The 27,574-nt window shown below is 43.2% G+C and overlaps 1 protein-coding gene across 2 annotated transcripts in view; it reads right to left on the minus strand.

The window, feature by feature from the left end:
* ugp2b (UDP-glucose pyrophosphorylase 2b) overlaps window positions 1–27,574 on the minus strand; it is a 73,239-nt gene that overhangs the window by 10,541 nt on the left and 35,124 nt on the right. For both annotated transcript variants that reach the window (XM_056291802.1, XM_056291801.1), the window contains exons 5-7: window positions 19,538–19,671; window positions 6,255–6,552; window positions 5,408–5,605 (exon numbers count right to left, since the gene is read on the minus strand). In XM_056291802.1, the coding sequence (XP_056147777.1) occupies window positions 5,408–5,605; window positions 6,255–6,552; window positions 19,538–19,671 (630 nt within the window). The remainder of the gene's footprint in view (window positions 1–5,407; window positions 5,606–6,254; window positions 6,553–19,537; window positions 19,672–27,574) is intronic.

Genomic DNA, 27,574 nt, shown 5'->3' on the forward strand with positions numbered 1-27,574 from the left:
AATTTTTCTTCTTTTCCCCTTTCTAGAGAGGTGCGGGCGGGGCCCCACGTTCTTTTTCTTATATCTAAATACTCAATATATGGCCACTGATATTAGTAATTCAGGAATCCCTCATAGTGGCTCTTCTGTGAGGTTTGTGAGCTGGAATATTAAAGGCATTGGGAGCTCAATTAAGAGATTGTGAATATTTACTCATTTAAAACAACTTAAAGCTGACCTAGTATTTCTGCAGGAGACCCATAAAGGACCAGGTCAGATTAAAATGCCCCTGGGTCTCTGAGGTGTTTCACTCAAATTTCAACTCTAAAGCCAGAGGGGTGGCCATTTTAGTTGGTAAGTCAATTCAGTTTTCAGCTTAAGTTATATCTGATAGAAATGGCAGATATTTAATCGTCTCAGGCACACTGTCTCATATTCCCATCCTATTAGTTAATATTTATGTCTCAAATTTCGATGACCCACACTTATGAATAAGCTGTCTGAGCGTCTTTCATCATTGAGTAATAACCTGCTTATATTCGGTGGGGACATTAATTGCGTAATTGACCCCAATCTAGACCGCTCTAACCCACGAACTCTGACCCCATCATCAATGTCAAGGTCAGTTTCTGATTTCATGTCTAAAAATGGTTGCATTGATCCATGGAGATTCTACAACTCACACACCAAGAAATATTCTTTTTTTCCCCACAGATGCATCAGTCTTTCTCTCGTATTGATTATTTTTTATTGATGCCAAACTAATCTCTAAAGTGTTGACTGTTAATTACCATCCTATTGTTATTTCTGATCATGCCCCTCTTTCTTTAGATATCCAGTTTTCCTCACAACCTCAGTACTCAGTTCCATTGAGGTTCAATACTTTGCTTCTGTCAGACAATAAATTCATAGCAGCTGCAATTGATGAGTTTATTGCTACTAATCAGAATGAGATGGAACCGGTTTCTCGCTCACTGTTGTGGGAATCGCTAAAAGCATACCTTCGGGGTCAAATTATCTCCTACTCTGCACATTTGAATAAAGTCTGTAAAGCCAAACTGTAAGAGCTCTCTATTAATATTAGTAATTTGGACCAACAACTTGTTACTTCTCCCTTGCTCAGTCTATTCAAACACCATGTTGAATTGCAGACTGAGTTTGATCTCATCACAACCACTGATGCAGAGCGCTGTCTTTTATGCTCTCGCGCCACATACTACTTCGAGCATGGCGATAAGGCAAGCCGCCTCCTAGCTCATCAACTATGTCGACAGGCAGCTTCGTGCACGATTCCTCAGATAAAAGACTCACTTGGCAGACTGCATAGGGACCCCACCATCATTAACTCTATATTTTGAACTTTCTACTCTTCTTTATATAACTCTGAATCGCCGTCTGACACCACTGAAATGCACTTTCTTAGATAGTCTCAATTCCCCCGTGATAAACCCAGATATTGTTAAAGAACTTGAATCACCATTGACAGTAGAGGAAATCACCCTTGCTATGAATAATATGCAAAATAATAAAGTTCCTGGCCCCGTCGGATTTCCAGTTGAATTTTTTTTAGAAGATTTCAAGATAAACTGGCCACGCTATTGCATTCTGTATATAACGAATCTCTACAGTATGGTTCTCTTCCTCCAACTTAGACAAGCCTCCATAACTCAGCTTCTAAAAAAAGACAAAGACCCAAATCTCTGCAGCTCATACAGATCTCTTTCCTTAATTAACGTGGATGCTAAGATCCTTGCTAAGGCCTTGGCTCATTGCTTGGAAAATATTCTCCCAAATGTTGTCTCAGATGAGGAAACCAGATTTATAAAGGGGCACCAGCTGTTCTATAATGTCCATACCCTCTTAAATATCATCTATTCTAAAACTTCAACAACAACCCCTGAAGTACTGATCTCAGTCGATGCTGAAAAAGCGTTCAACAGGATTGAATGGATTACCCGTTTACTGAATAAGTAAATTTGGGCTGGGAGATGTATTTATTTCATGGATACGTCTCCTTTATACGTCCCCACAAGCTAGTATCATCACCAATGGCATTCAATCCAGTTTTTTCACCTTATCTCGCGGCACCTGTAAAGGTTGTCCCTTATTCCCCCCTATTATTCGCATTAGAAATAGAGCCCTTGTTAATTTTTCTGAGATCTTCTTCCACTTTCACTGGGATATCACATTTGGGCATGGAACTTAAGCTTTCACTCTATGCTGATGATTTGCTGTTGTATGTCTCAAATCCAAACCACTCTATACCAGCAATTCTCTCCAGTTTTCAGAGATTTAGATCATTTTCAGGCTATAAAGTAAATAGCTTCAAGAGTGAATGCGATCCTATTAATGCTTTGGCAATACAGCTCAATCAGTCTGATATTCCTTTCAAATTGAGTCCCTCCGGGTTTTAAGTATCTGGTGATAAATGTAACCAGGAAACTGACCTCACTTTTTTCAGCTAATTTCTCTCCTTTGGTGTCTAGAATTAAATCTGACCTTCAAAGATGGGATAGTTTATCTCTGTCTTTGATTGGTAGAATTAACACAGTTAAAATGAATATTTTGCCCAAATTTGTATTTCTTTTCCAATGTCTCCCCCCATTTCTGCCGAAATTTTTTTTTTAAACAATTGATCAAACCATTTCTGGCTTTTTATGGTGTGGAAAGGCACCCAGAACCAGTAAATCGATTCTTCAGAGATGCAAATGTATTATTGGGCAGCACACATTCAAAAAATGTAACTTTCGCTTAATTCAACAGATCTGCCATTGTGTAAGTTAGAGGCAGAGTCCTGTCTTTCATCTTCCCTAAAGGCTCTGCTTACCTCCCCTATTCCAACCAACCCCTCTGGCTTTACAAATAACCAAGTTGAACGTTCCACCCTCAAAATTTGGTATCAGTTCAGGAGGCATTTTAAATTTATTTCAGCATCCACTTTAGCTCCTGTACTGAGGAATCATTTATTTCGACCCTCGTCTACAGACTCCACCTTTTCTGTATGGCAAGACAAAGGCCTGACATTTTTTTAAAAGATCTGTATAAGGACAGTATCTTTTAGTTTTGCAGCTCTATCATGTGAATTTCACCTCCCACCTTCTCATCGCTTTCATTATTTTCAAATTAGGCACTGCGTTAAATCTTTGTTTCCACTTTCCCCCCCCTTTCCTCCGAGTCAACCCTGGGATGAGTTTCTCAGCACTTCTCCCCATCAAAAGTCACTCATTTCAAAGGTTTATAACAAACTTCTGTCATGTGACAGTTCACCAGCCACTAAAGTCAAGGGTGCCTGGGAGCTTGAACTGGGCTTGAACCTGGATGACGACTGGTGGGACGTTGCTCTTAACAAAATTCACACAAGCTCAACTTGCGCTCGACTCACACTCAGAGTTCAAGGTTCTATTTAGGGTTCATTTTTCTAAAGCGTGACTGTCACAATTTTATCCCAATATCAAGATTCAAGATTCTTCATTTGTTACGTCTCATTACAAGACTATGAGAGTAAAATTCTTGAATTTCAGCTCCTCGACACTGCAGCAACAATAGCAATAAAATATAAAACAGAACAAAAAAGCAGTAATAATAATAAACAGTGTGTGATGTTAAGTGCTGTGTGTGTGTAGGCCCAGCCTTAATAAATGTGCATGTGTGTGTAGTTGTTTGCATATTTGTGTGTGTTTGAGTATGCCAAGCTACTTCTGTGTGTGTGTGTGTGTGTGTGTGTGTGTGTGTGTGTGTAAACTGATATCACTGACAGTTGTGATGAATGTCATGCTTCATCCTGCAATCTCACCCATATGTTCTAGTCCTGTCCTTTATTATCTTGTTTTTGGCAGAACTATTGTGATACTATGTCAAAACCTATAAAAGTCTCTCCCATATTGCCATATTTGGGCTCCCAGAAGGCTACTACCAATTCACCTACAAGCAGTTAGATGTTCTAGCTTTCACTACCTTACTGGCAAGATGCCACCTTCTTCTCCACTGGAGGTCTATCAAAGCTCCCTCTAGCACTCAGTGGCTCAGGGATCAAATATGCTGTGAAAGGTAACTGATAACTTCTATGGCAGATGGCAACCCTTTTTGATGTTTTTTATCCCTCTTCAATCTCTGTCTCCTGATTAATGCCCCCCTCCCCTCCTTTTTTTCTGTTCTTTTTTTCCTTCTTTTTCTTTCTATGGTTGTTATGGTTGGGTTGATTTATTAATTGATCTGCTCGCGTCATAAATGTGTTCTTTTTTTTTGTCTGTTGATACAACAAAAATGTTAAAAAAAGGTATACTACTGTAATGTTATAGCCATCTTGTAACATTCCAGGACACCTGAGCAAACCAAGAAACTAATAAAATTTCGAGCAGCAGACGTAACGATGATGGTGATGACTAATGAGTGGCATCCCATTTCCTAGGTAAACATTTCAAACCCTACCCCTTGTAGTTCTGTTCTGAAGGGCCACTACCCAGTAAAGGGCACTCCAAAACTAGGGGTACGGCCAGGTGGGGGGAATCGGGATTGGGCAAAAGACTTATTCAGGAGTGAAGGTAAAAAGTAAAGAGAGACAACCCGCAACCCTGATAGGACAAGCAACAAGAAAATGGATGGATGGATGTATGGCTTATAACCTTGGATCAGAAAGTTAAGAAGATGGACCAGTGTAGAGGAAGTCTCAGATCTGTACCATGGTTAATAAAAAAACAAAAAACAAAAAACAACTGGCTCTCTCTCTCCCATGTTATTCCCTGCCCAAAAAAAATAAAGTAAAAAAACACACACTTGTGTCTTAAACACGCGCGCGCGCGTGAGTGCACGCACACACACACACACACACACACACACACACACACACACACACACACACACACACACTCTTCTTACACTCATGTGATATGTACAATAGAGGGGGACAGCAGCAATTAAAGCCTACAAGATTCATTTAGCAAAGTTGAACATGTTTGATTACTTTTTAAAAAAAAATCACCTCTCCTTTATGTTTAGTCTGCTTAATTATGAGACTTACCATATCCCAGTCTCACCCTCGAAATTAACTGTCAATCTTTCTATGTAACTGTCTATCTCTTCCTGTCTGTGCTCCCCTGTCTATGAAAGAAAAGCTCTATGTGAAGGCCTCTATATGGCTGTGGTGGTCTTCTGGCTATGGAAGGCATGGATGTGGTTTCTGCCTGTTTGTTAGTTACCCCTCCCTTGTCCTAGGGATTGAATGAATGTATTGGCCGTGTATGTGTGTCCACATATGTTTATGTGTTAGCTAACACCGATTTCTAGGATTTGACTGATTTATGTGTGTATTTGTAGTATCAATATGTTCCCTTTTTGTGTGGTAGGTGCATGTGTTCACTGGTCTTAGTTCCAGTCCTGTAAACTCCTGTAAGAGTTTGAATGTATGTGTATGTTTTATTTCCCCACTCACCTTGGGGTTGACGATAATCTCCATGTCCATGGCGTTTTGCTCCTGCAGTCTCTTAACAGCAGCCAGGGAGATCCACAGGTTGTTGGTGTTGAAGATCTTAAACTTGGTGACTGACTTGAATTCATCCACATGGGCCTTGGGCACCTGTGCGATCTCCAGCAGACGCAGTTTACCCTCATATTGGATCAGCGTGCCACCCTGGTTTTAACCAAATCAGTGCAGTCACTTATTATATACTGTAAATGGATTGGCATAGTTGCTCTGTAGCTCAGAGCAGAAAAAGTGCCTTTTCAAAATACACCCAATTTAATGAACAATGGATGCAAAAATCCACCATCTCCTTTTGTCTTTTTGTCAGGCAAATGTCATGTTTTTGGACATTAAAAAAAAAATCTTAAAATAATGTCTGCTAACAGGAAAAAGTGACTGTTGGATGAGTAAAAAACAGAAACTACAACAAAAGAACTATTCTTAACCAAAATTGAGCATTTCTTGGTATGGGTGGGTAGGATGCTTTGATAAACATCCCTGCTGGATGTTTAGCAAAGCTTTCCTAATCTGCTCCACAATGGCAAGGCTATTACGAGTCCAGCAGCAAACCTGCACAACGAGAATCTAATGGGAGCCCTTCCTTGCCAGTTTATTCAACCTTCACATGATCAAAAGCCATTGCTTTTCTGATGGAAAAGAAGATACTCAATTATAATCAACATAAGCTGCCCTAAGGTATTTTTCACTAACACCAGATATAGAGATTTATGTTTCAATTGCTTTTATTTCCATGGATGGGTGACTGTTGTTGATAAATACCAATGATCCATTGAAACAACCCTCTTATCACTCCTACCTTAACGTCAGCGCGTGTCTTGTCCGTCACTTCCATGATGAATTCACAACGTTTGCCGTTGGGTTGGCTGACCAGGTGGTGCAGTATGTGGAGGTCCACAGTGGCTCCCAGGTTGTCGATGTTGGACACAAAGATGTACTCCTTGCCTTGGGCTATCAGCTGGTCCAGCACACCTGAGTTGTAAAAGCTGGCATAGATGTCACCGTGCCCGGGAGGGTACCACACCTCGGCATTCTGCCCGGTCACGCCCATGTTTGTGGCCACCGGTAGGAGGGACTCCTTGTTGATGCGTGGGTATCTGGTAGGAGGGAGGAAAGGGATGAGAAATGAAAGAGTGAAAGAGTAAGAGAGAGTTGCAGATGTTTGCAGACCAAAATAAACCAATCCACTAATTGGATATATATTGTTTCTTGTGTCAAAAGTTAGTCTTCAGTACTGAGAAAAATAGCCTACTATGGTTCCATTATAGGTACAATAATGTAGTGATGGATGTACCCATTTGCTGTATGCTTTGTATGCTGTATGCATGCCTCCTGCTATATTCATTATGTTGATGTATAACCCAGGGTTCATATCCAAAACCCTCAGCACTGCCAACCAGTAAACACTCCAACATAACACTTAGCCCATTTCCACTCTTATCGACTATGTCTTTCTTATTTATTGCTGTGCTTTTGCATAACTTTGTCTATGTGTCTAGTGCCTTGATTTTTTTTTTTTTGGGGATTTTGTCCCCCTTTTTCTCCCCAATTGTGTCCGGCCAATTACCCCATTCTTCTAAGCTGTCGCGGTCACTGCTCCACCCCCTCTACTGATCTGGGGAGGGCTGCAGACTACCACATGTCTCCTCTGATACATGTGGAGTCAACTAGCCACTTCTTTTCACCTGACAATGAGGAGTTTCGCCAGGGGGATGTAGCACATGGGAAGATCATTCTATTCCCCCCAGTTCCCCCTCCCCCCCGAACAGGCGCCCCAACCAACCAGAGGACGCCCTAGTGCAGCGACCAGGACACATACCCACATCCGGCTTCCCACCCGCAGACATGGCCAATTGTGTCTGTAGGGACGCCCGACCAAGCCGGAGGTAACACAGGGATTCGAACCGGTGATCTCCGTGTTGGTAGGCAATGGAACAGACCACTACGCCACCTAGATGCCCCGTACCTTGATTTTAAAGAGCTTTGTAAACCTTTCGTTAGGAAAAATGTTGTATGAATAAAGCAGTGCAATGGTAGTAGCTATACTAATAGTGACATTAGTAAGTAGTGGTGGTAATAATAATAATAATAATATATAGGCCCTGCGATGGCCTGGCGGCCTGTCCAGGGTGTCTCTCTACCTACTGCCCAATGACTGCTGGGATAGGCTACAGCATGCCTGCAACCCTGAGAGCAGGATAAGAGGTTTGGATAATGGATGGATGGATGATTGTTAATAGTAAGTAATAATAAAATAAGTTGTTTTTCCCCTGGAAAAGCCACACATTTGCATCTTAACATAATGTGTTAAGATGGTGGTATGACACCCGAGTATCATTTCTGTTGGTTGTGTAAGTATGAGGTGTATTATTTTCCTGGGTTCTTTCTATCAGTTCAAGTATCGAATGGAGAGTTTGAGAGTGCTTTTGAAACTGGCAACTGAACAACAAAAATTAGTCAAGATGCATTTCTTTAGCTCCATCTCCCACTGCACAGCTTTGAATCTGAGATTTCAAAGTCTAAATAGACAGAGAGCACAAAAAGACAAAGAGAATACTGAATGTGTATCTTTGCTGAGTGTCTTTCTTTAAAGCCATGCTGTCGTACCACAGCACATCGTGTGGAACACCACGCACACTTCATCTTTTCAAATCACCAAAGGACTTCAAAAATTGGCTGCATCGAGTGAACTTTGTAAATCTTTCCATGAGGGCTGGCGAAGTGACGTTGTGGGCCAAGTCCGAGCCATTGTGGTTTTGTGTGTGAGCCTGATCAAAGGGGTTCTAGTATGGCTCCGCGTCAGGTAAAGTTAAAAAACCACCTCTCGGGGAAGGTAACTGGATGGGACCTGGCAGTGGAGGGTAGTCACAGCACAGAAGCACGGATGAGCTGGGTCAAGAGGAGAAGAGGTAAAGAGGAGGCACAGAGGAGACACGGAGGCCTCATTAGTGGAGGATTAGCTGCTGCGGACCGTTTTCAGGGAAGATGTTCCAAATGTGCGGTAGTTGCGATGGGAGCTCATCACCTCATGGACATCAAAAAGGTTTTCACACGTCTTACATCAAACCAAGACAAAGGAAATCCACATTGCTTTCCTTTATCACAATTTTAATCTTATCTGTTGCCATGGATGACAAGCCTACTGTTTCTGGTGTCCACAACTTAATGAACTGTCTTAAAAAGGCTGTTAAAAAATGTTTCTTTGGCCCCCGCATGATGATCAGTAATGAGACAATGGTAACCTTGATATACATATATATAGCACTTAGGTTTAATCACATTGGCAGCTGATGAGTGCGCGACGCACGAAATAAGCTTGTACTGAAATGCATTAGTTGTTTTCCTACATCTCTCTCTCTCTCTCTCTCTCTCTCTCTCTCTCTCTCTCTCTCTCTCTCTCTCTCTCTCTCTCTCTCTCTCTCTCTCTCTCTATATATATATATATATTTATTCCCAAAATTCAGATTTGGTAAGTTTTCTTTCTGCCGACCTCATCACCACAGGGAGGTCAAAGGTCAAGGTGGGCTGTAAGATGGCAGTCCTGGGGCAGGTTGGGATTGGGTGGCTTGCCTGAGGACCCTTCAGGATGGCATATGTCTGCCAACAGAAGGGCATCAGGGTCCTGTGGGGTGAAATGTGGCCTTCCTCGTCACCACGTCAGCCTTATTGCCCCTGTAACACATCAAGTATGCATGCAGTGTCTTTGTCCACATCTGTCCACGTCTTCGTTTGATGGCTTGGAGAGCTGGCGCTGGATCGGCTGGGAGAGCTTGGTCTGCTGCGTCCTGTGGACCCAGGGACCATGGCCCTGCCCAGAGCTGCGCCCGAAGAGGAAACACCGAGGGCGGGCTGACAGGACGCAGACGCGGGGCAGGCTAAGCTAACTGCTAGCCCATGCACACCGGCTGTTCTGATAACACAAGGGCGGTCAGGCGGCGGCCTTGCCTAGCGTTGATTGTGTTTTTGGTGTCATCATGTGGAGTGCGAGGAAGAGTGTCAACAGTATCTGGCTGGGAGAACTGGCATTGGATAGGCTGGGGGAGCCTGGTCTGCTGCGTCCGGAAGGCCCAAGAACCACGACTCTACCTGGAGCTGCGCCCAAGGAGGAAACACCGAGGGCGATCTGACAGGATGCGGAAGCAGGGCAGGCTAAGCTAACTACTAGCCCATGCAGACCAGCAGTTCTGACAGTCATCCTGGCGTTCATTCTCTCGGACAGTGATTTCTGTTCTTTTTTTTTGTAGTTTGATATACGTGTTCTTGTAGTTTTTGGATATGTGTTTTTGTCTTTGTGTCGCACTGCTGTGGGCTGGGGGAAACGATATTTCGTTTCCTTTCATGTATGCAAGTACATGAAATGAAATGAAATGACAAAGTGTTCCTGATTCCTGAAGTAGCCTAAAATATATGAGAAGAACAAAACTGTAGATCTATGAAGCAACAGACAATACCTGAATATAAAGTGCTCATTTTTGGGAATTGGTTTCCTCAACCATTCCTCCTTGAAAAAAAAATTTCATTTTATTGAGCTATTTTCATGCAGGCATTTAAAGTTGTGAAACGAAAAGGTGAATCAAATACCCAAAATATAAAAAACATTACTTGTAGGTTTCCAAAGAATGAAGCCTTAGCTTGACGTGCTAACGACTCCCCTCGTCTGTATCCACATCAGCGATGAAAAATACCCACAGGACCACTATGTAAAGTTTAACGGTTTATTTCGACACAAGAAATATTTGGTACAGAACGATTGTCTATTACAAAAAAAAAAGGTTAATAAGAAAATGAGCCCAAGAGGTAAAAAAACGGTGTGGCTCCACTCTCTCCTTTCCTAACTCCAACCCATGCAGTTGCTAGGAAGCAACAATTATAGTCACCTATTCCCAAATATTACAAATATAACATAAATGAGATCTTATACATTTTTAATTATTCACACACCCTTTTAAGTGCAAAGAATCAAACAATTCACTTATTGCATTACTGTAAAGATGAACTGTAAATCACTGCATGGTAATTCGTCAAATATTTATATTTTATTAACAAACTGCATTTAGGCTCCTACATTACTGGCCTCTAATTGTTATCAATGTCCTTGAAACAATTACTCAAAAATTTTTTTTAACTTCCATTAAAGGAGCCTACATGTTCAGTTACTTAGTTAAAGTTCAACTATCCAAGGAAATCTTCTTGTCTTTCTTCGCCACGTCCCAAATGAGGACTTGGCTACAGAACAGCTCATGAATTATCCTCAGATTCTTGAAGAAGACATAGCTTTGTTACTGGGCAACAAAGTTCATTGGCCTTGGTCTGAACTTTCACTTGACGTACAAGGCCTTTCTTGTCAGGAAAAGTCTCCATAATTCTTCCAAGTGGCCATGAATTTCTGGGTGAAGTGCCATGCACCATGTCACCGACACCGAAGTTTCTTCCAGGTGTGGACCATTGCTGATGTTCTTGGAGCTGCGGGAGGTATTCTTTGCACCAGCGTTTCCAGAAGACGTCCGCGAGGTACTGGACTTGCCTCCATCTGCGGTTAGCATCCTTGTTGAATACTCCTGGTGGTAGCTCGGGCTTGACCTTGAGTAACACCAGGTGGTTGGGCGTTAAGGCTTCTAAATATAAATCATTGAGGTTCACTAGATCTGATGAAAGATTTATATTCAAGTGGGTCACCCTCGAATGCTGGAATTGTGAGATCAGGAAGTAATGATGCTTTGTGATTCTTCACAAGGTACTTGGTGATGCTGGCTTGCTCAGAGATGGCCTTGCATAGACTATCAAGCACGGGTCCGTCATTGAATTCCATGTTCGGTGCAGGCGAGGCTCTTGGGTGCATTGCTGGCTGAACATTGTGTTTAACATTAGGTGTAGGTGAGGCATGCTGTGGTGGTGGTTGAAAGGTAGCATTCACCTCTGTTTCGCCAACCCGTTCATCAACTTCAGCGATGCTCATGCCGCTTGTGTGTATTCATATTTTTGCAAAATTTCCATTTTTGCATCCGACTCAGCAAAAGCAGTCTGTATTGCATGCATCTTCTTCCTAGCCTTTATTGCAGCTTCTATTCTTTTTTGCCCAGCCTCAAACTCCGCCTCCCGCAGTTTTTCTCGAGCCTCCCTGCATTTTTTTTTGTGCATGCCAATCTGCTTCTTCCTCTTCTATGGCTAACTTCTCCCTTATAGCTGCAGCCTTTGCCTTTAATGATGTGTGTTCCATCTCTGCCTTTAATCTGACTGAGGAAGATGATGACAACATGCTTTTACATTGTGATCCAGGTCTATTTGGGCATTTAGGGGTTGATTTTGATGATGTGGACCTACAATCTGCGAGCGTTACCCGTCTATCACACTCTTCAGCCTGCTCAGAGCATTTCATGACCTCTTTCATCCATTCCTTGCATTTCCAGAAGAAATCATTTATTGATTTATTTTTAGGATCAAACAATTTCTTTTGATTATCCAAAAATTCGTCATCAGCCATAAATCGTTGCAAACCAGAATTTAGGTCGGAAAATTCTTGATGCAAACAAAGTCAACATGCAATTTATTTTTAACGATGTTGATATTTGCATCATCTTCCATTAACCGGTCAATTTGCTTTACCATGCTAGTTAGCTGGGACCGCTTGTACCTGTGTGCCTGGACCTGTCTAGACTTGTGTTCTTCTACAGCCTTCTCAGTCATTTTTACTATCCGTTTTTCACCGTCTTGTTCATCCATGACAAGCGAAATTATCCACACTTAATTAGTAAAAACAGCGAAGCACCATAGAATGAGCTTCACACATAAAATGTGTTCCACTTCTTCCTTCAGCCGAACAACATCCCTTTTTTTTTATGTGTAAGACCGCGGCACACTCACTGGCCTCACTGGCGTCCTCTAGGCTAGCTTCGATTAGCAATCCGTGGCAAAGCAAGGAAAGATACGATTTACAGTTTGTCATCTTCTTTTCCTAAAACCACCGTGATGTTCATGCAAAGTTTCCTTCTTCTGTAGTCCATTTTGAGTCAGGCTGTTCCAAATTCCATTAATCCGTGCAGAGCTAGTTTTTTGACCAATAATGTAGGTTTCCAAAGAATGAAACCTTAGCTTGATGCTCTAACGACTCCCCTTGTCCGTATCCACATCAGCAACAAAAACATATCCACGGGTCAGGGATGGTTAATAAGAACAGGAGTCCGAGAGGTAAAAAAAAAAAAAAACTGTGTGGCTCCACTCTCTCCTTGCCCAACTCCACCCTCTTTCTTCTCCAGCGCTCTTCGCGAGAGTATCAAAAGACAATTAAAGGTGCATGCAGTTACTACGAAGCAACAATTATAGTCATCTATTCCCAAATATTACAAATGTAACATATAAATCAGATATTACACATTTTAAATTATTCACACACCTTTCAAGTAAAAAGGAATCAAATAATTAACTTATTGCATTACTGTAACTATGAACTGTAAATCATTGCATGCCAATTAGTCAAATATTGCATTTAGGCTCCTACATTACTAATATCATTAAAAGGCTTTTATATGGAGACGAACTGTCACCGCTCACTATCGATGGTCAAATTATGGAGAGGGTAAACTCTTAAGTGACTCACTGGAACGGGAGGACAAAACCAATTCTATCACTTAAATCCTATCAAAGACTATTTTCTGAGACAGCCGAGGAAGTTTGGAGTATCCAAGAAGGCAACGCCACACTTTGAAATTGTGCTGCATTTTTGCATTTATGTCTGGAACGGCAACACAACAGCACGGGAAAGGAAACAGCTCGAGGGAGAGAGTGGTGGGCATGGCCTCTAAAATCATCAGACTCAGTCTCTCCTCAGTTGCCTCCATTCATCACAGCCGATTACATCATAAGTCTCATAAGCTGCTGACACTTCTCACCCTGAAAGCTACCTTTCCAACAAGAGACTGATGAGCACTCCGTGTTGAATGTCTCGTCTATCTAACAGCACTCATCCCTGAGCCATAAGGCTTTTTAATAAGGCTACTCTTGGTTTGTGTGTGTGTGTGTGTGTGTGTGTGTGTGTGTGTGTGTGTGTGTGTGTGTGTGTGTGTGTGTGTGTGTGTGTGTGTGTGTGTGAGGGGATGCTTAACGGTCTATTTATTGGGAGAGTGTGTGCATTGTATGAGTATTGTGTGTATGAGTATTCAGCTGCATTTAAAAGAATCCCTCTCAGTCCTTTTACTACTACTACTACTACTTTCAGCTGCTCCCATTAGGGGTTGCCAGTGGATCATCCGTTTCCATCTCTTCCTGTCCTCTGCATCTTTCTCTGTCATACCAGCCACCTGCATGTCCTCCCTAACCACATCCATAAACCTCTTTTGCTCTTCCCTGGCAGCTCAAGATTCAGCATCCTTCTCCCAATATACCCAGCATCTCTCTTCCACACATGTCCAAACCATCTCAATCTTGTCTGTCTCGCTTTGTCTCCAAACCATCCAACCTGAGCTGTCCCTCTTATATAATCATTCCTAATCCTGTCCTTCTTCGTCACTCCCAATGATAATCTTAGCATCTTCAACTCTGCCACCTCCAGCTCCGCCTCCTGTCTTTTCGTCAGTACCACTGTCTCCAAACCATATAACATAGCTGGTCTCACAACCATCTTGTAAACCTTCCCTTTAACTCTTGCTGGTACCCTTCTGTCGCAAATTCCTCCTGACACTCTTCTCCACCCACTCCACCTTGCCTGCGCCCTCTTCTTCACCTCTCGTCTGCACTCCCCATTACTTTGGAAGTTGACCCCAAGTATTTAAACTCATAAATCTTCGTCAGCTCTACTCCTTGCATCCTCACCATTCCACTGTCCTCCCTCTCATTCATGCATAGGTATTCTGTCTTGCTCCTACAGACTTTCATTCCTCTTCTCTCCAGTGCATACCTCCGCCTCTCCAGGCTCTCCTCAACCTGCACCCTACTCTCGCTACCGATCACAACGTCATCTACAAACATCATAGTCCACGGAGTCTCCTGTAATTCCACCTCAACCTTGAACCCTTCTCACATTCCAACCGCACACCCCACCATTGTCACACTTCCCTCATACATATCCTGCACCACTCCTACATACGTCTCTGCAACTCCCGACTTCCTCATACAATACCACACCTCCTCTCTTAGCACCCTGTCATATGCTTTCTCTAAATCACCTCGGTCCTTTTACTGATATTGCAATAAAGTACCTTGGCTCAACTACATTCATTTGATGTGGAAATGTTGTAAGTTGATTAGGAGATCATGCCATAAACAGCAATCAAAACATAATATAAACAAAAAGTAATTCGTGCAAACCTTCTATTATTTTTCTCATGGATGTTTTTGATGATGTGATCTCGCCATGTCCAGTGCACAGGGAGTCCGACTTAAAATGTGAAAACTGCATTGCAGTCTATTCCATTGCCTATAAACACAGGAAAGGCGGTTCGAATCCCCGTGTTACCATCGGCTTGGTCGGACATCCCTACAGACACAATTGGCCGTGTCTGCAGGTGGGAGGTCGGATGTGGATATGTGTCCTGGTCACTGCACAAGCGCCTCCTCTGGTCAGTCGGGGCGCGTGTTTAGGGGAGAGGGGGAACTGGGGGGAATAGGGTGATCCTGTCATGCACTACATCCCCCTGGTGAAACTCCTCACTGTCAGGTGAAAAGAAGCGGCTGGTGACTCCACATGTATCGGAGGAGGCATGTGGTAGTCTGCAGCCCTCCCCGGATTGGCAGAGGGGGTGGAGCAGCAACCAGGACAGCTCAGAAGAGTGGGGTAATTGGCCAAGTACAACTGGGGAGAAAAAGGGGAAAAAATCCCAAAGAAAAAAAAAGAAAGGGAAAACCATGTTTCACATTTTATTTTTCAAAACTTTTTTTTGTTTAAAACCTGCTCTACAGTTGGAGTGAAAGGCTTTAAAATTATGGACATTTCACCAATGGGATCGGAGTATGGCCAGGGCCAGCCACAGCGATTGCTGTGTCCTGCCACAATAAAGATGCAATTGCATCGGCTGTTTCTGTAAATATGAGGGTGAGAATACCCCACCTTTACAAGTGACCAGAAGACAAGCCACCACCCACACCCACCCCCACTCCACACCCACACACACACACCATTCGAGATTTTATTAGCCTAATTCCGTCGTTAAGGGTGTTTACTACAGTAAATCCTTCTTCAGTGAAGCCAATGATTGACAGTGTTGGACTAGTTGTGACTCTCATTTTGTCACGCCTTTTCCAGAACACTTTATAATCTCTTTATCCGAATGTCATCAAGTTGTCTCTCTTCAGTTTCCCCTCATTTTCTGTTACACAGCTACCTTTTTTCTCTCTCTCACCTTCATTGCCCCCTCATTTCAGATGCAATAAATGTCAGCTGCTATCCGTTCAGAGAACGGATGGCAGCTGAAGCTGTTCTATGCCTTCGTATATGAAAAAATGCCAGAGCGGTGTGTCCTACTTGCATATTTTTTTCCACGTCTGTCAGTAATACACAGAGATAGCTCCTGTTGTTTTTATTCATTTTTTTGTCACAAAATGCAAATTAACTAAATTTGCATTCAAAGTGAACTTGGTGAGCTACGTTTAATGTATGCGCCCAACTTCTCCAGGTGTCAGGAAGAACTAAATGGCAAATGGCCAAAAATAAACATCAGACGTATTCGACTAGAATCGAGGTGGGAAATTAACATAAGCTAACAACCAAATGTTGGTAAATCTTTGCCTGTAGCTTTAAACTTTGACTGAAAGTAATTTCAGTGAGTCTGTGATCATATTCTTCTCCGAAAGCCTTGTCGGATGGTGAAATGGTACGAATGTGCCATTTAGCCACTGTCGCCATGACCTTTTGCCAAAAGAAATGACTTACCTTCCCTGACCAAATAACTGGAAAGCATGAGAATGGACTGGTATTTTAGATTCCATGGAAAAATTGATTGTCACCACCTACAAGTCTACATATATATCTTATGATATATATAAAATATATCTTAAGAATTCTCTTTGCCAGCACATCGAATTCCAAATGGATTCCAACCCCCGCCTGTTCAAAAGCAATTTGGATGTCTAGAAAAGCGCTATATAAATGCAATGATTATTATTATTACTATTATTAAAAAATTCTCCATTCCCCACAGGATACATGCAAGCGAGCTGAATAATTTATTGTAAATCATAAAAGCCGATTGCAGCTATCGTGAAAAACAGCAAGGCTATGGCTTTAAATATTAATGGCTCGCTCCACATTACATTTCCTGTTGGTCTAGCTTGGTTTGTGACAGTTATGGGTACAAAGAGCACATCGTAAGAGATTGTTCAACCACTTTTCAAACATCCAGTGCACTACAATAGCACGCCGAGTACAATTGCACGACTATTGTATGACTGTTGGGTCTAACCGCCGTATTAGTGGAATAAGTTATAGAATCTCTAAAACATCCTTCAATAATAATCATAGTGGCAATACTGATACTAAAAAATAATAATAATAAAAAAAAATACATATATATATCAAATGAATCCTCTCCAGACAAAATCAGAATATCAAAGACAATACAAAACACCACATTTATTTTGGAACGCTATTTCAGTGTTTCGTTTTTTTTTCTTTTTCCCTATATTGTTTTATCCACAATACAAATGAACAATTTGGGCAGCATGGTGGCCCAGTGGTTAGCACTGTTGCCTCACAACAAGAAGGTCCTGGGTTTGAACCCCAGGCCATCCCAGGTCCTTTCTGTGTGGAGTTTGCATATTCTCCCCATGTCTGTGTGGGTTTCCTCCGGGTGCTCCGGTTTCCTTCCACCATCAAAAAGACATGTATGTTAGGAATCAATACTGTTGTCTGTGCCCCTGACTGAGGCATGGCAAAAAGAACTGGAGTTGGTCCCCAGACGCTGCCCACTGCTCCTAGCTACACAGCTAGGATGGGTTAGATGCAGAGAATGAATTTCCCCATGGGGATTAATAAAGTATATCTTAATCTTATGAAAGTTACGACAAGTAAATGTGTCAAAATCTGTTATGGCATTAAGGCATTGACCTTGTTAGTACACTGCTCAAAAAAATAAAGGGAACACATAAGCAATGCAATGTAGCTCCAAGTCAATCACACTTTTGAGATATCAACCTGTCCAGTTAGGAAGCAACACTGATTTGTGAATCAATTTCACCTGTTGGTAAATTGTCTAACTTCCACCAGGTGGAAATTAGACAATTTGCAAGACAACCCCTATAAAAGGAATGGATTTGCAGGTGGTGGCCACAGACCATTTGCCTGTCCTCATCTTTTCTGGCCGATCTTTGGTTAGTTTTTCATTTTGCTAGTGCCCTCACCACTAGAGGTGGCATGAGGCGGTATCTGCAACCTACAGAAGTTGCTCAGGTAGTGCAGCTCATCCAGGATGGCACATCAATGCGTGCTGTGGCAAGAAGATTTCATGTGTCTCCCAGCACAGTGTCCAGAGCATGGAGGAGGTACCAGGAGACAGGCCAGTACACCAGGAGACGTGGAGGGGGCCGCAGGAGGACAACAACCCCGCAGCAGGACTGCTATCTGGTCCTTTGTGCAAGGAGGAACAGGAGGAGCACTGCCGGAGCCCTACAAAACGACCTTCAACAGTCCACTAATGTGCAGGTTTCTGCTCAAACAGTGAGAAACAGAATGCATGAGGATGGTATGAGGGCCCGACGTCCACAATTGGGGCCTGTGCTCACAGCCCAACACCGTGCAGCCCGATTGACCTTTGCCAGAGAACATCTTGGTTGGCAGATTCGCCATTGGCGCCCTGTGCTCTTCACAGATGAGAGCAGGTTCACACTGAACACATGTGACAGATGTGAGAGAGTCTGGAGACACTGTGGAGAACGTTCTGCTGCCTGCAACATCCTCCAGCATGACCGGTTTGGTGGTGGGTCAGTGATGGTCTGGGGAGGCATATCCTTGGAGGGCCGCACAGACCTCTACATGCTAGCCAGAGGTACCATGACTGCCATTAGGTACCGGGATGAGATCCTCAGACCCATTGTCAGACCATATGCTGGTGCAGTGGGCCCTGGGTTCCTGCTCATGCATGACAATGCTCGTCCTCATGTGGCCAAAGTGTGTCAGCAGGTCCTGTATGTCGAGGGCATTGATGCTATGGACTGGCCTGCACGTTCCCCAGACCTGAATCCAATCGAGCACCTCTGGGACATCATGTCTCGTACCATCCGCCAACGCGATGTCGCACCACAGACTGTCCAGGAGTTGACCGATGCCCTGATCCAGGTCTGGGAGGAGATCCCTCAGGAGACCATCCATCGTCTCATCAGGAGCATGCCCAGACGTTGTAGGGAGTGCCTACAGGCACGTGGAGGCCACACACACTACTGAGCCTCATTTTGAATCGTCTTGAAGAATTTCCACAGAAGTTGGATCAGCCTATGTTCTCATTTTCCACTTTGATTTTGAGTATGATTCTGAATCCAGACCTTAATGGGCTAATGATTTTGATTTCCATTGATCATTCTTAGGTTATTTTGCTCTAAACACATTCCTCTGTCTAATAAATAAAGATTTTCAGCTGAAATATTTCATTCATCGAGGTCTATATTGTGTTTTTACGTGTTCCCTTTATTTTTTTGAGCAGTGTATATTATTAGGGTGAATAAAGCTTTTACTTCTAATGTGTAATAGATACAACACCAATTACCTCAGTAGATCGAAAATATTTTCCGGGTGAGAGTTGAGGGGTGGGGGGTGGGTGAAGGGGTGAAAATTGTATTCATTCAGTGACTGCCTCTGTCATCTCTAACATCAGGGGACAGAGATATCTCAGTGTTGTTCAGACCAGAACACAAGTGCTGGTCTGTAGATGTACTCTATGAGGAATGTGCCTTCCTTTACAACCATGGTAGTGAAGGAGAAGGAATGTAATGTAGGCAGTCTAAGCACCGATTCTGCGGCTGCGCTCACTGCAAGTCCCTCCAGACAAGACTGTCAAACATTACAAGCAACCATGAATAGTCAAAGCCTTCTTGATACAGGCTCTCTTGGCACCAGGGCCACTATATCCCATCACTCTGGCTTGGTGCAGGGAGTTTTGTTACCTGCTCTGGTTGAAGGTGTGTATCTTGACACGGTGGTGTGTGTACTTCTGAAGGATCTTCTTCGTGTCCTCATCCGTGTTGAAGGAGTTCATGAGGACAAGTGGGACGTCTGTGTTGTACGTCTTGTTTAGGTGCTGTGTAGGGCAGGAAGAGAGAGTTTGGGCATGTCATGACAGGGTTAAACACAATATGATCACCTATGAAACTTTTATAAAACCATTATTCTGAAAATATAAAACACCCTTTTATGGCAGTGGCTGACATTATTACAGTCACAAGATTTCCACTCCAGGAAGTGGTCCCAATTTTTAAAGATTTATTGAGTCCAGGAATGAAAAGTAAATTCTTTGGTAGTTGGTGCCTAAAAATACATGTATGTTGGGTGGAGCATTAACAAATAGAGGAATCAATAATAAATTAGTGTACTTGTTTGTGAGTGTTGGGTCTGACAAACCTCCATTGAAGTAAACTGCTAAACTTAATATAACGCTTGTTGGTGATTACACAAAAGCCAAAATGACCCTTACATTATCAGTTGTGGTCAACAATACCACATACATTGACATGTTACATACGTTGTCATTGTACATCACACACAAGCATTTACAGCGAGTGCAGAGGCAGAATAAGCTTTAATTGCCATTACAACAGTCAACCCATTGTAAAAAGTGCAAAAGTGAGAGCCAGAGAGCACTCGAGAGTATTCCTGTGACTGGTGCATGATGAGGAAAGACCGAAATACCAGGGTAAATTAAAATAGAGCCAGGAAGAGGGTCAGAAGATTTAGAAGATTAAAAAAAAAAAGATTTAGGAGAGAGCAGCTGGGGAGGTTACATCTTGAAGAACTGAACGTTTAGCCTTCAACAAAATGTGGTGACTCAATGTTGGCTACAGTAGGAAAGTCAATCCACCATCTGGGAGCCAGGAGGGAAAAGATTCATCTCTTGGGTGGAGTGGTGACTATATTTTCCACAGCAAAGGGACGACAAAGTGACTGGCAAACACTTAATAAAACCAGTCCTTCACTTTGTCATCACTTTCCATATGGACAGACAACAACCGCGACGATGTTGCCCAATAACCATTACACCTTAAATAAACACAATTTTGTATGAGGTTAGTACTGTTCAAGGATGGTTAAGAGCTGTACCATATAGCTAATATTCCCCTCCTTGGGCTCATACACACGAATGAATACCAGCTGGCTGTGTACAGAATCAAACATAGAATACGTCACAACATGTTGACACTGGGTGTGAGGGTTCCTATGACTAAAGTGTTTAACAACAGGGATGACTGATTCGTCTGTTGAGGGAAGATTTGATTAGATTAGATTAGATTAGATTAGATTAGATTAGATTATATTAGATTAGATTGTTTTATAACCCACATGACCAAGGCCGGTGGAGTTTGTTTTCGGTACACATTCAGTACAACTCTGCAGCACAATACATACATGGACAACACCAGACACGCCACATATTATCATGAACAATACAGTTACACAATAGCAGAAACAAAGATATCATGTGTAAAAATAACAAGTAAACCATTTCAGGCCATCACAAGGCCGCCTGGTGGCCTGTCCAGGGTGTCTCCCCGCCTGCTGCCCAATGACTGCTGGGATAGGCTCCAGCATCCCCGCGACCCTGAGAGCAGGATAAGCGGTTTGGATAATGGATGGATAGTCCTAAATTAAGTAAAATGTGGTAATCTCACTTCAACCTCCATTTACGTTTTTGAATGATTCTTCTTTTTTCGGCTTATTCCCTGTTTCTTGGGTCGCTACAGTGGGTTTTATAGCTTCCATCAGTACCCTGTGAGGGCACAGCATCAATGGCGTCCATTGTTAACCCAGGCCATTACCGATCCGGTATGGTGTAGTCAATCCGCATAATGATTTGGCAAAATTTTATGTCAAATGCCCTTCCTGACACAACCACTAACCTTATGGCTGGGGGCACTGGTAAAGCGCTGGATGCCATCCCAGTATTCACGAACTTGTGGCCATGCCTGTCACCATTACGTTTTTGAATGTTACTGGGGATTTATTTTGCGTACTGAGCAATCTCATTCTTCAGTTGAGCAACTTGATTAGTTTACTCATTATCAAGTGACTGTTGTAAGCTATAAACTACCAAGTGGTGACGATCGAGTGCAGAGTCACCAATATTTTTAAGCAAAATAAGCATCCGAATATCAACATTCACAATAATTTAGCATGGCTGCTTAAAAGGTAATTCTGGTATTTTTAAACCTGGGCCCTATTTTCCCATTATTTGGCATTTAAATGACTAATGGGGACAAAAAATTTTGGAGTTGGTCCAGTATTGACCGAGAACGCTTCAGCTGGCAGCCGCAAAAAGGGCTGCAATGTAATTAGACATCGACACTTGCTGTCCTTGAGTGTCTGCACGTACTTGTGTTGCTCATTTGGGTGTGATGACATCATGATCATTAACACCAGGGACACTGGTCTCTCAACTGTATCCATCTCCACATTCACTGACTGATGTGCATTGTACAGTTGGAATGGAGACTTGGATTGATTGACGTTGGTTAAATCTTCCAATTCCTCGCCACCTAAATTGCCTATTAGCAATAAACAATACTGGGTGCAAAATCCCCATCAGATGCAATGGCAAAATTGATTTGTTATAGAGGCTGCCTGATCTCTCATTTCCTTTCTCTGCTTTCACTGAGACATGTTGCCTCTCTGCTGAATTAAAATGCTTTTAAATGCGGCTATTATAGCCTTGATCAAACATCATTCATAGCTAACAATATTACCGTGACTCTATCTGCAGCAGTGGCATGCCAAGATATTTACCCTCTGATAGGATGTGTGTGCCCCTGCCACTCCGAGTGTCGTAGCATCAAAAGTAGGGGTCAGATTGCTTCGACCCTGGTACCATTCGATTCAGCAAAAAACACCAAACAATTTTGAACTGAGTCCTATCGGTCTCCGTTCTTGTGGAATAACCTGCCTGCTGCCATCAGACAATCAGAGTCTGTTGAGTCCTTTAAATCCAAACTTAAAACTCGTCTTTTTGCCTTAGTTTTACAATTAGTTGCCTTTAAGTTGAGTGCTTCACAACCTGTACTACATGGCGGGTTGGTTTTCTGTCTCAATGAATTTACCACGCACTGTTCTGCCGACGAGATTATAGAGTATAGATTATGACTAGTTGATGACTTAATTGATTATAACTAATGACTATTGCAAACTGTTCTCTTCTCTCACATGCCTTTTCTCTCTCTCTGAATGATATCTTCTCCTTTCTCTTTTTCTGTGTTTGAACGGTGTCATGTGAGTCTCCCTTGTGTGCACTTGCAGTCGGTTCTCCTCCCAAGTCTCTGTGGTGATGGTGGTCGCCACTTGGACACTGCCGGCCATTCCTCTCCTCACATAATTTTTTTTACATAATGATGCTGGTCGCGTGGCTTGGGTCCTGGACTGTTCCGATGGCGTCTGGACACTGCTTGGCATCCTGTGCATCATATTCTTCATAAATTTTATAAGTCCATTATAATTCTGTTATCCTCTTTCAATGTTGTATTATGTAAATTGCGTAAACACAACATCTATTGCACACTGCCCGTCTTGGGAGAGAGATCCCTCCTCTTGTTGCTCTCCTTGAAGTTTCTTCCTATTTTTTCTCCCTTTTAAAGGTTTTTTTTTAGGGAGTTGTTCCTTGTCCGATGAGAGGGTCTAAGGACAGGATGTTGTGTTGCTGTTAAGCCCACTGAGGCAAATTTGTAATTTGTGATATTGGGCTATACAAATAAAACTGATTTGATTTGATTTTGATTTGATGTATAAAATGTATGTTTGTTTCAAATTGTGGGATTGAACACAGAAATAAAGAGACATTTAAAGCGAGTTTCTGCTGGAAAAAGCTGTTTTTGAAATGGTGGAGCCGCCATTTTAAAGCCTGTTGTGGGAAAAGTAGAGGTACAATTGCTTTGACTCTGGCATCATTAGATTCAGCAGAAAACGCTGAATATTTCTTTCTTTTTTTTTCTCTCCCTTTTTCTCACCAATTGTACCCTACCAATTACCCCACTCTTTCGAGTCATCCTGGTCGCTGCTCCACCCCCTCTGCTGATCCGGGGAGGGCTGCAGACTACCAAATGTTTCCTCTGGTACATGTGGAGTCGCCAGCCGCTTCTTTTCACCTGTCAGTGAGGGGTTTCGCCAGGGGGGACATGGCACGTGGGAGGATCACGCTATTCCCCCAATTCCCCCTCCCTCCTGAACAGGCGCCCCAACCGACCAGGGGGGGCGCTAGTGCAGCGACCAGGACACGTACCCACATCCGGTGTCCCACCCCCAGACACAGCCAATTGTGTTGTAAGGACACCCGACCAAGCTAGAGGTAACACGGGGAATCGAACTGGAGATCCCCGTGTTGGTAGGCAATGGAATAGCCCGCTACGCCACCCGGGCGCCCCCAACACTGAACATTTCTTATGTATATTATGTCTATGTTTACATATGTGGAGACGAACACACCCATAAAGTGCTTGTAGAGCAAGATGTTTGTGTGGGGATCTGCTAGCAGATGGCTCTATTTCTGTGTTTGATCCCACAATGTTGTAGCGAGTTCCGGGGACAACGCAACCACAGGAACTGCCGCGGCCGGGAAGCGAACCCGTATCGCCCGCACCGCAGGAGACATCGCTAACCGCTCGACTAAAGGGTCAGACCCCATCTCTCATAACGTCCCCATTACCTTCCACCACATCACCGCTATCTGTCTCCTGCGGTGCGGGCGATACGGGTTCGCTTCCCGGCCGCGGCAGTTCCTGTGGTTGCGTTGTTCCCCGAATTCGCTACAATATGAAACATACACATTACGCATCAGAGATGCTCAGCGTTTTCTGCTGGATCGAATGGTACCAGGGGCACACTCTCACATTTCCGTTTTCTTCCCGCAACAACCCACCTTGCAAGATTTCAGAGCGAGACTTCTGTTACACGTCTATCTCTGACGGGATCATTTCCTTAGACTCGCAAGTCAGTCTCTAAACGCTTCGCTCAACTAGAGACTGAAGACATTCCCAGCTTTCATTGCTAAAACTGGTGGAAACAATTAGAGTTAATAAAAAAAGCAACCGTTCATTGCAGAACCAATCCAACGTCTGTAGGGCGGGGCCGTCACATTTGGGCGGTGACACGCAGGAATGGTGCGCTTGTAAAACACTGTCGTGCCAGCAACACGTACGTTGGAGGATGGCTCAGGCGCGGTCACCGAAGAAAACTAGACAAACAATACAGTCAGCGAGCTAACAGTAATTATGGTTTCAAACTCATCATTGCACTACAGTGTGTACTCCGTCAACAACCACTCCCGAAATAACGGTGTTTGTAGAAGCCGTCTCCACATTGCTTGGCCAACAAAACTCAGACTAGCTTGGTCTAGTCAGAAAGGCGCGAACTGAGGAAGCCTCTTGGATGAGAGGCGAAACGTCTTCACGGATATATACCAAGTCCAGTTGCACTTGATTCAACTCCTTTGGACAACCATGACCTGGATGAATGAGAACATTCACAAACTTGGCCAACAAAAGTTTCTGGTGTGCCAAACACAAGGGCGAAATCACCGGCGGCGATCTGGTCATCCATGTCCTCGCTTTGCCCCGCGTATGCGGCAGGAATGCCTTTTGCTTTCAGAAACTGCACCTGCTCCTCCATTATCGACAGCAAAGGGCATATGACCAACACCATAGATTTCTGTCCCTGTGCGGACAACAAGTCGCAGACAGTTGGCCAGGCTTGATAGACCCAAGCTTTTCCCGTAACCAGTTGGTAAACAAGCTTTGTCCTGGGTTAAACGTTTTAAACAAAGCGCTGTAAATCCTTAATTGCACCAATCTTGTGGACTGAGCACACGTTCGATAAAACTGAATCAAATGCTCTAACGTTACTCGGGACATCCATCTTCAATGTTTTAAAAAGCTCTCTCCGCGTTACAGAGTGAATCGCTATATCTCCAGCTTGTTTCGCTACGGAGGAGGATGAGGAGAGAGCATAGTTTCCGGTAAGGCGTGTCCTTGACAAAATGTAAGGGGCGTAGGAGTAGGCGTAAACTTGTTAGCGGCCGTTCTCGCAACTATCTTGCATTTAGAAATCCCCAGACGATTGGTAGGCGGAGATCTCCGATTGTGTGGTATCGCGAGACTATCATTTCCGTAATGTAGTCAGACATATAATAACAATATGAGCCTGTCAGAGGCAAAAATACGCACTTTTAGAGGCCGTACTTTGACTGATGCACTTGCCCCAGTGGATTACATTGAAGCATGTTTTGCGGCTGCCGGCTGAAGCATTCTCGCTCAATACTGGACCAATTCCAAAATATTTTGTCCCTAAATCGGGCCCAGGTTTAAAAATACCGGAATTACCCTTTAACAAGAAAGGTTACAACTTCTAAAGAAAATTGAGTGCTTACTTCAACTGAATCTTAAATTTAGTTCAATTCTATCAGGAGTGATTTACAGCATCATCGGTCAACTTCACTCTAGGAGACAACTCAATTTTGCCATTGATTTCAGTTTGATGAAAATTAAATGGATATCTGAAAAAGTTTAAAGCTACAATCCTGGATATTACCGTTTTTGTTTGACATGGGGATAGTGGTAAATGCTATGGCCCTTCAGCTCTCGATATCCCAGGGATCCCTACTAAATGAAACAGTGACCAGTGCTCTTGTGTCAGCATCATCCCCACCATCGAAAAAAAAACAAAAACAAAACAAAACCAAAACCACGGCTGGATATTTAACTACTGATGCTATTGTTGGTATCTTCCACAATCTCGGTGTTCCATATCAATCTGCTTGTAAGCCACAAAAACGTTTCTCCTTCAAACGTGTTGCTACTTCCTTTATAGAAGAGTATATTTTTTATCATTTAAGTTCTACCCAATGGAAACCATGACAATGAGCACCTACAAAAGTGTTGATTATTTCAATATTACTGGATGAGCTGTTGTCTTGAATACACCATCAAAAGAAAAGTGTCAAAAAGAACGATTTTCTGCATGTAAATCTTCAGGATTGTTCCTATAGTGCCAAAAAAAGTAAACGGAAGCATAAATAGACACAAAATGCTCAACATTTTAGAAATTGAATGATATTCACATTGACATTTACCTGTCTTACGTTAAACTTAGATCCCCTAGAGTTTGCATATAGAGCCAACCAATCCACAGAAGATGCCAATATCTACCACACTCCACCTCACTTTGTCACACCTGGGAGGGAAGAACACCTACGCCAGGATCCTCTTCATTGATTTCAGCTTAACATTTAACACCATTGTACCAAAACAACTGGGGAGAAACTGAGGTTATTGGACATGGACACTGGCACCTGCAACTGGGTCCTCGACTTCCTGACGCGGAGGCAGCAGACAGTTCGATGTCTGTAGGCAGCCACACATTGAACTCCATCTTAGTGAGCACAGGTTCCCCCCAGGGCTGCGTCCTGAGCCTCCTCTTGTTCACCCTGCTAACCCATGACTATACTGCCAAATTTTAACACCAACAACATCATCAAGTTTGCAGATGATACAACAGTAGGGGGTCTCGTCAGCAATAATGATGACTCTGCATAAAGGATGGAAGTGGCGCAGTTAATGGTGTGGTGTGAATCCCACAATCTCTCCCTGAATATAAATAAAACAAAAGAGATGGTTATTGACTTCAGGAGGGCCAGCAGGCACCATCATACGCTGCTGACCATCGATGGCGCCACTGCGGAGAGAGTCAGTAACATCAAGTTCCTGGGAGTTTACCTGGCAGACGACCTGACCTCAACCATTAACACCTTGGCCATTATTAAAAAGGCCCAACAGTGGCTCCATCCCCTCCGGAGACTTAAAAGGGCAAGTCTCACCATTCCAGCCCTCACCACCTTCTACAGGGGCACCATTGGAAGCATTCTAACGGTCTCACTTCCTGATTCGGTAACTGCAAAGTGACCAAATAACACCAGCTGAACAGGATAGTGAAGACAGCTAGCAATATCATTT

The sequence above is a fragment of the Lampris incognitus genome, chromosome 13 (assembly GCF_029633865.1).
Source record: "Lampris incognitus isolate fLamInc1 chromosome 13, fLamInc1.hap2, whole genome shotgun sequence".
NCBI classification, from domain to species: Eukaryota; Metazoa; Chordata; class Actinopteri; order Lampriformes; family Lampridae; genus Lampris; species Lampris incognitus.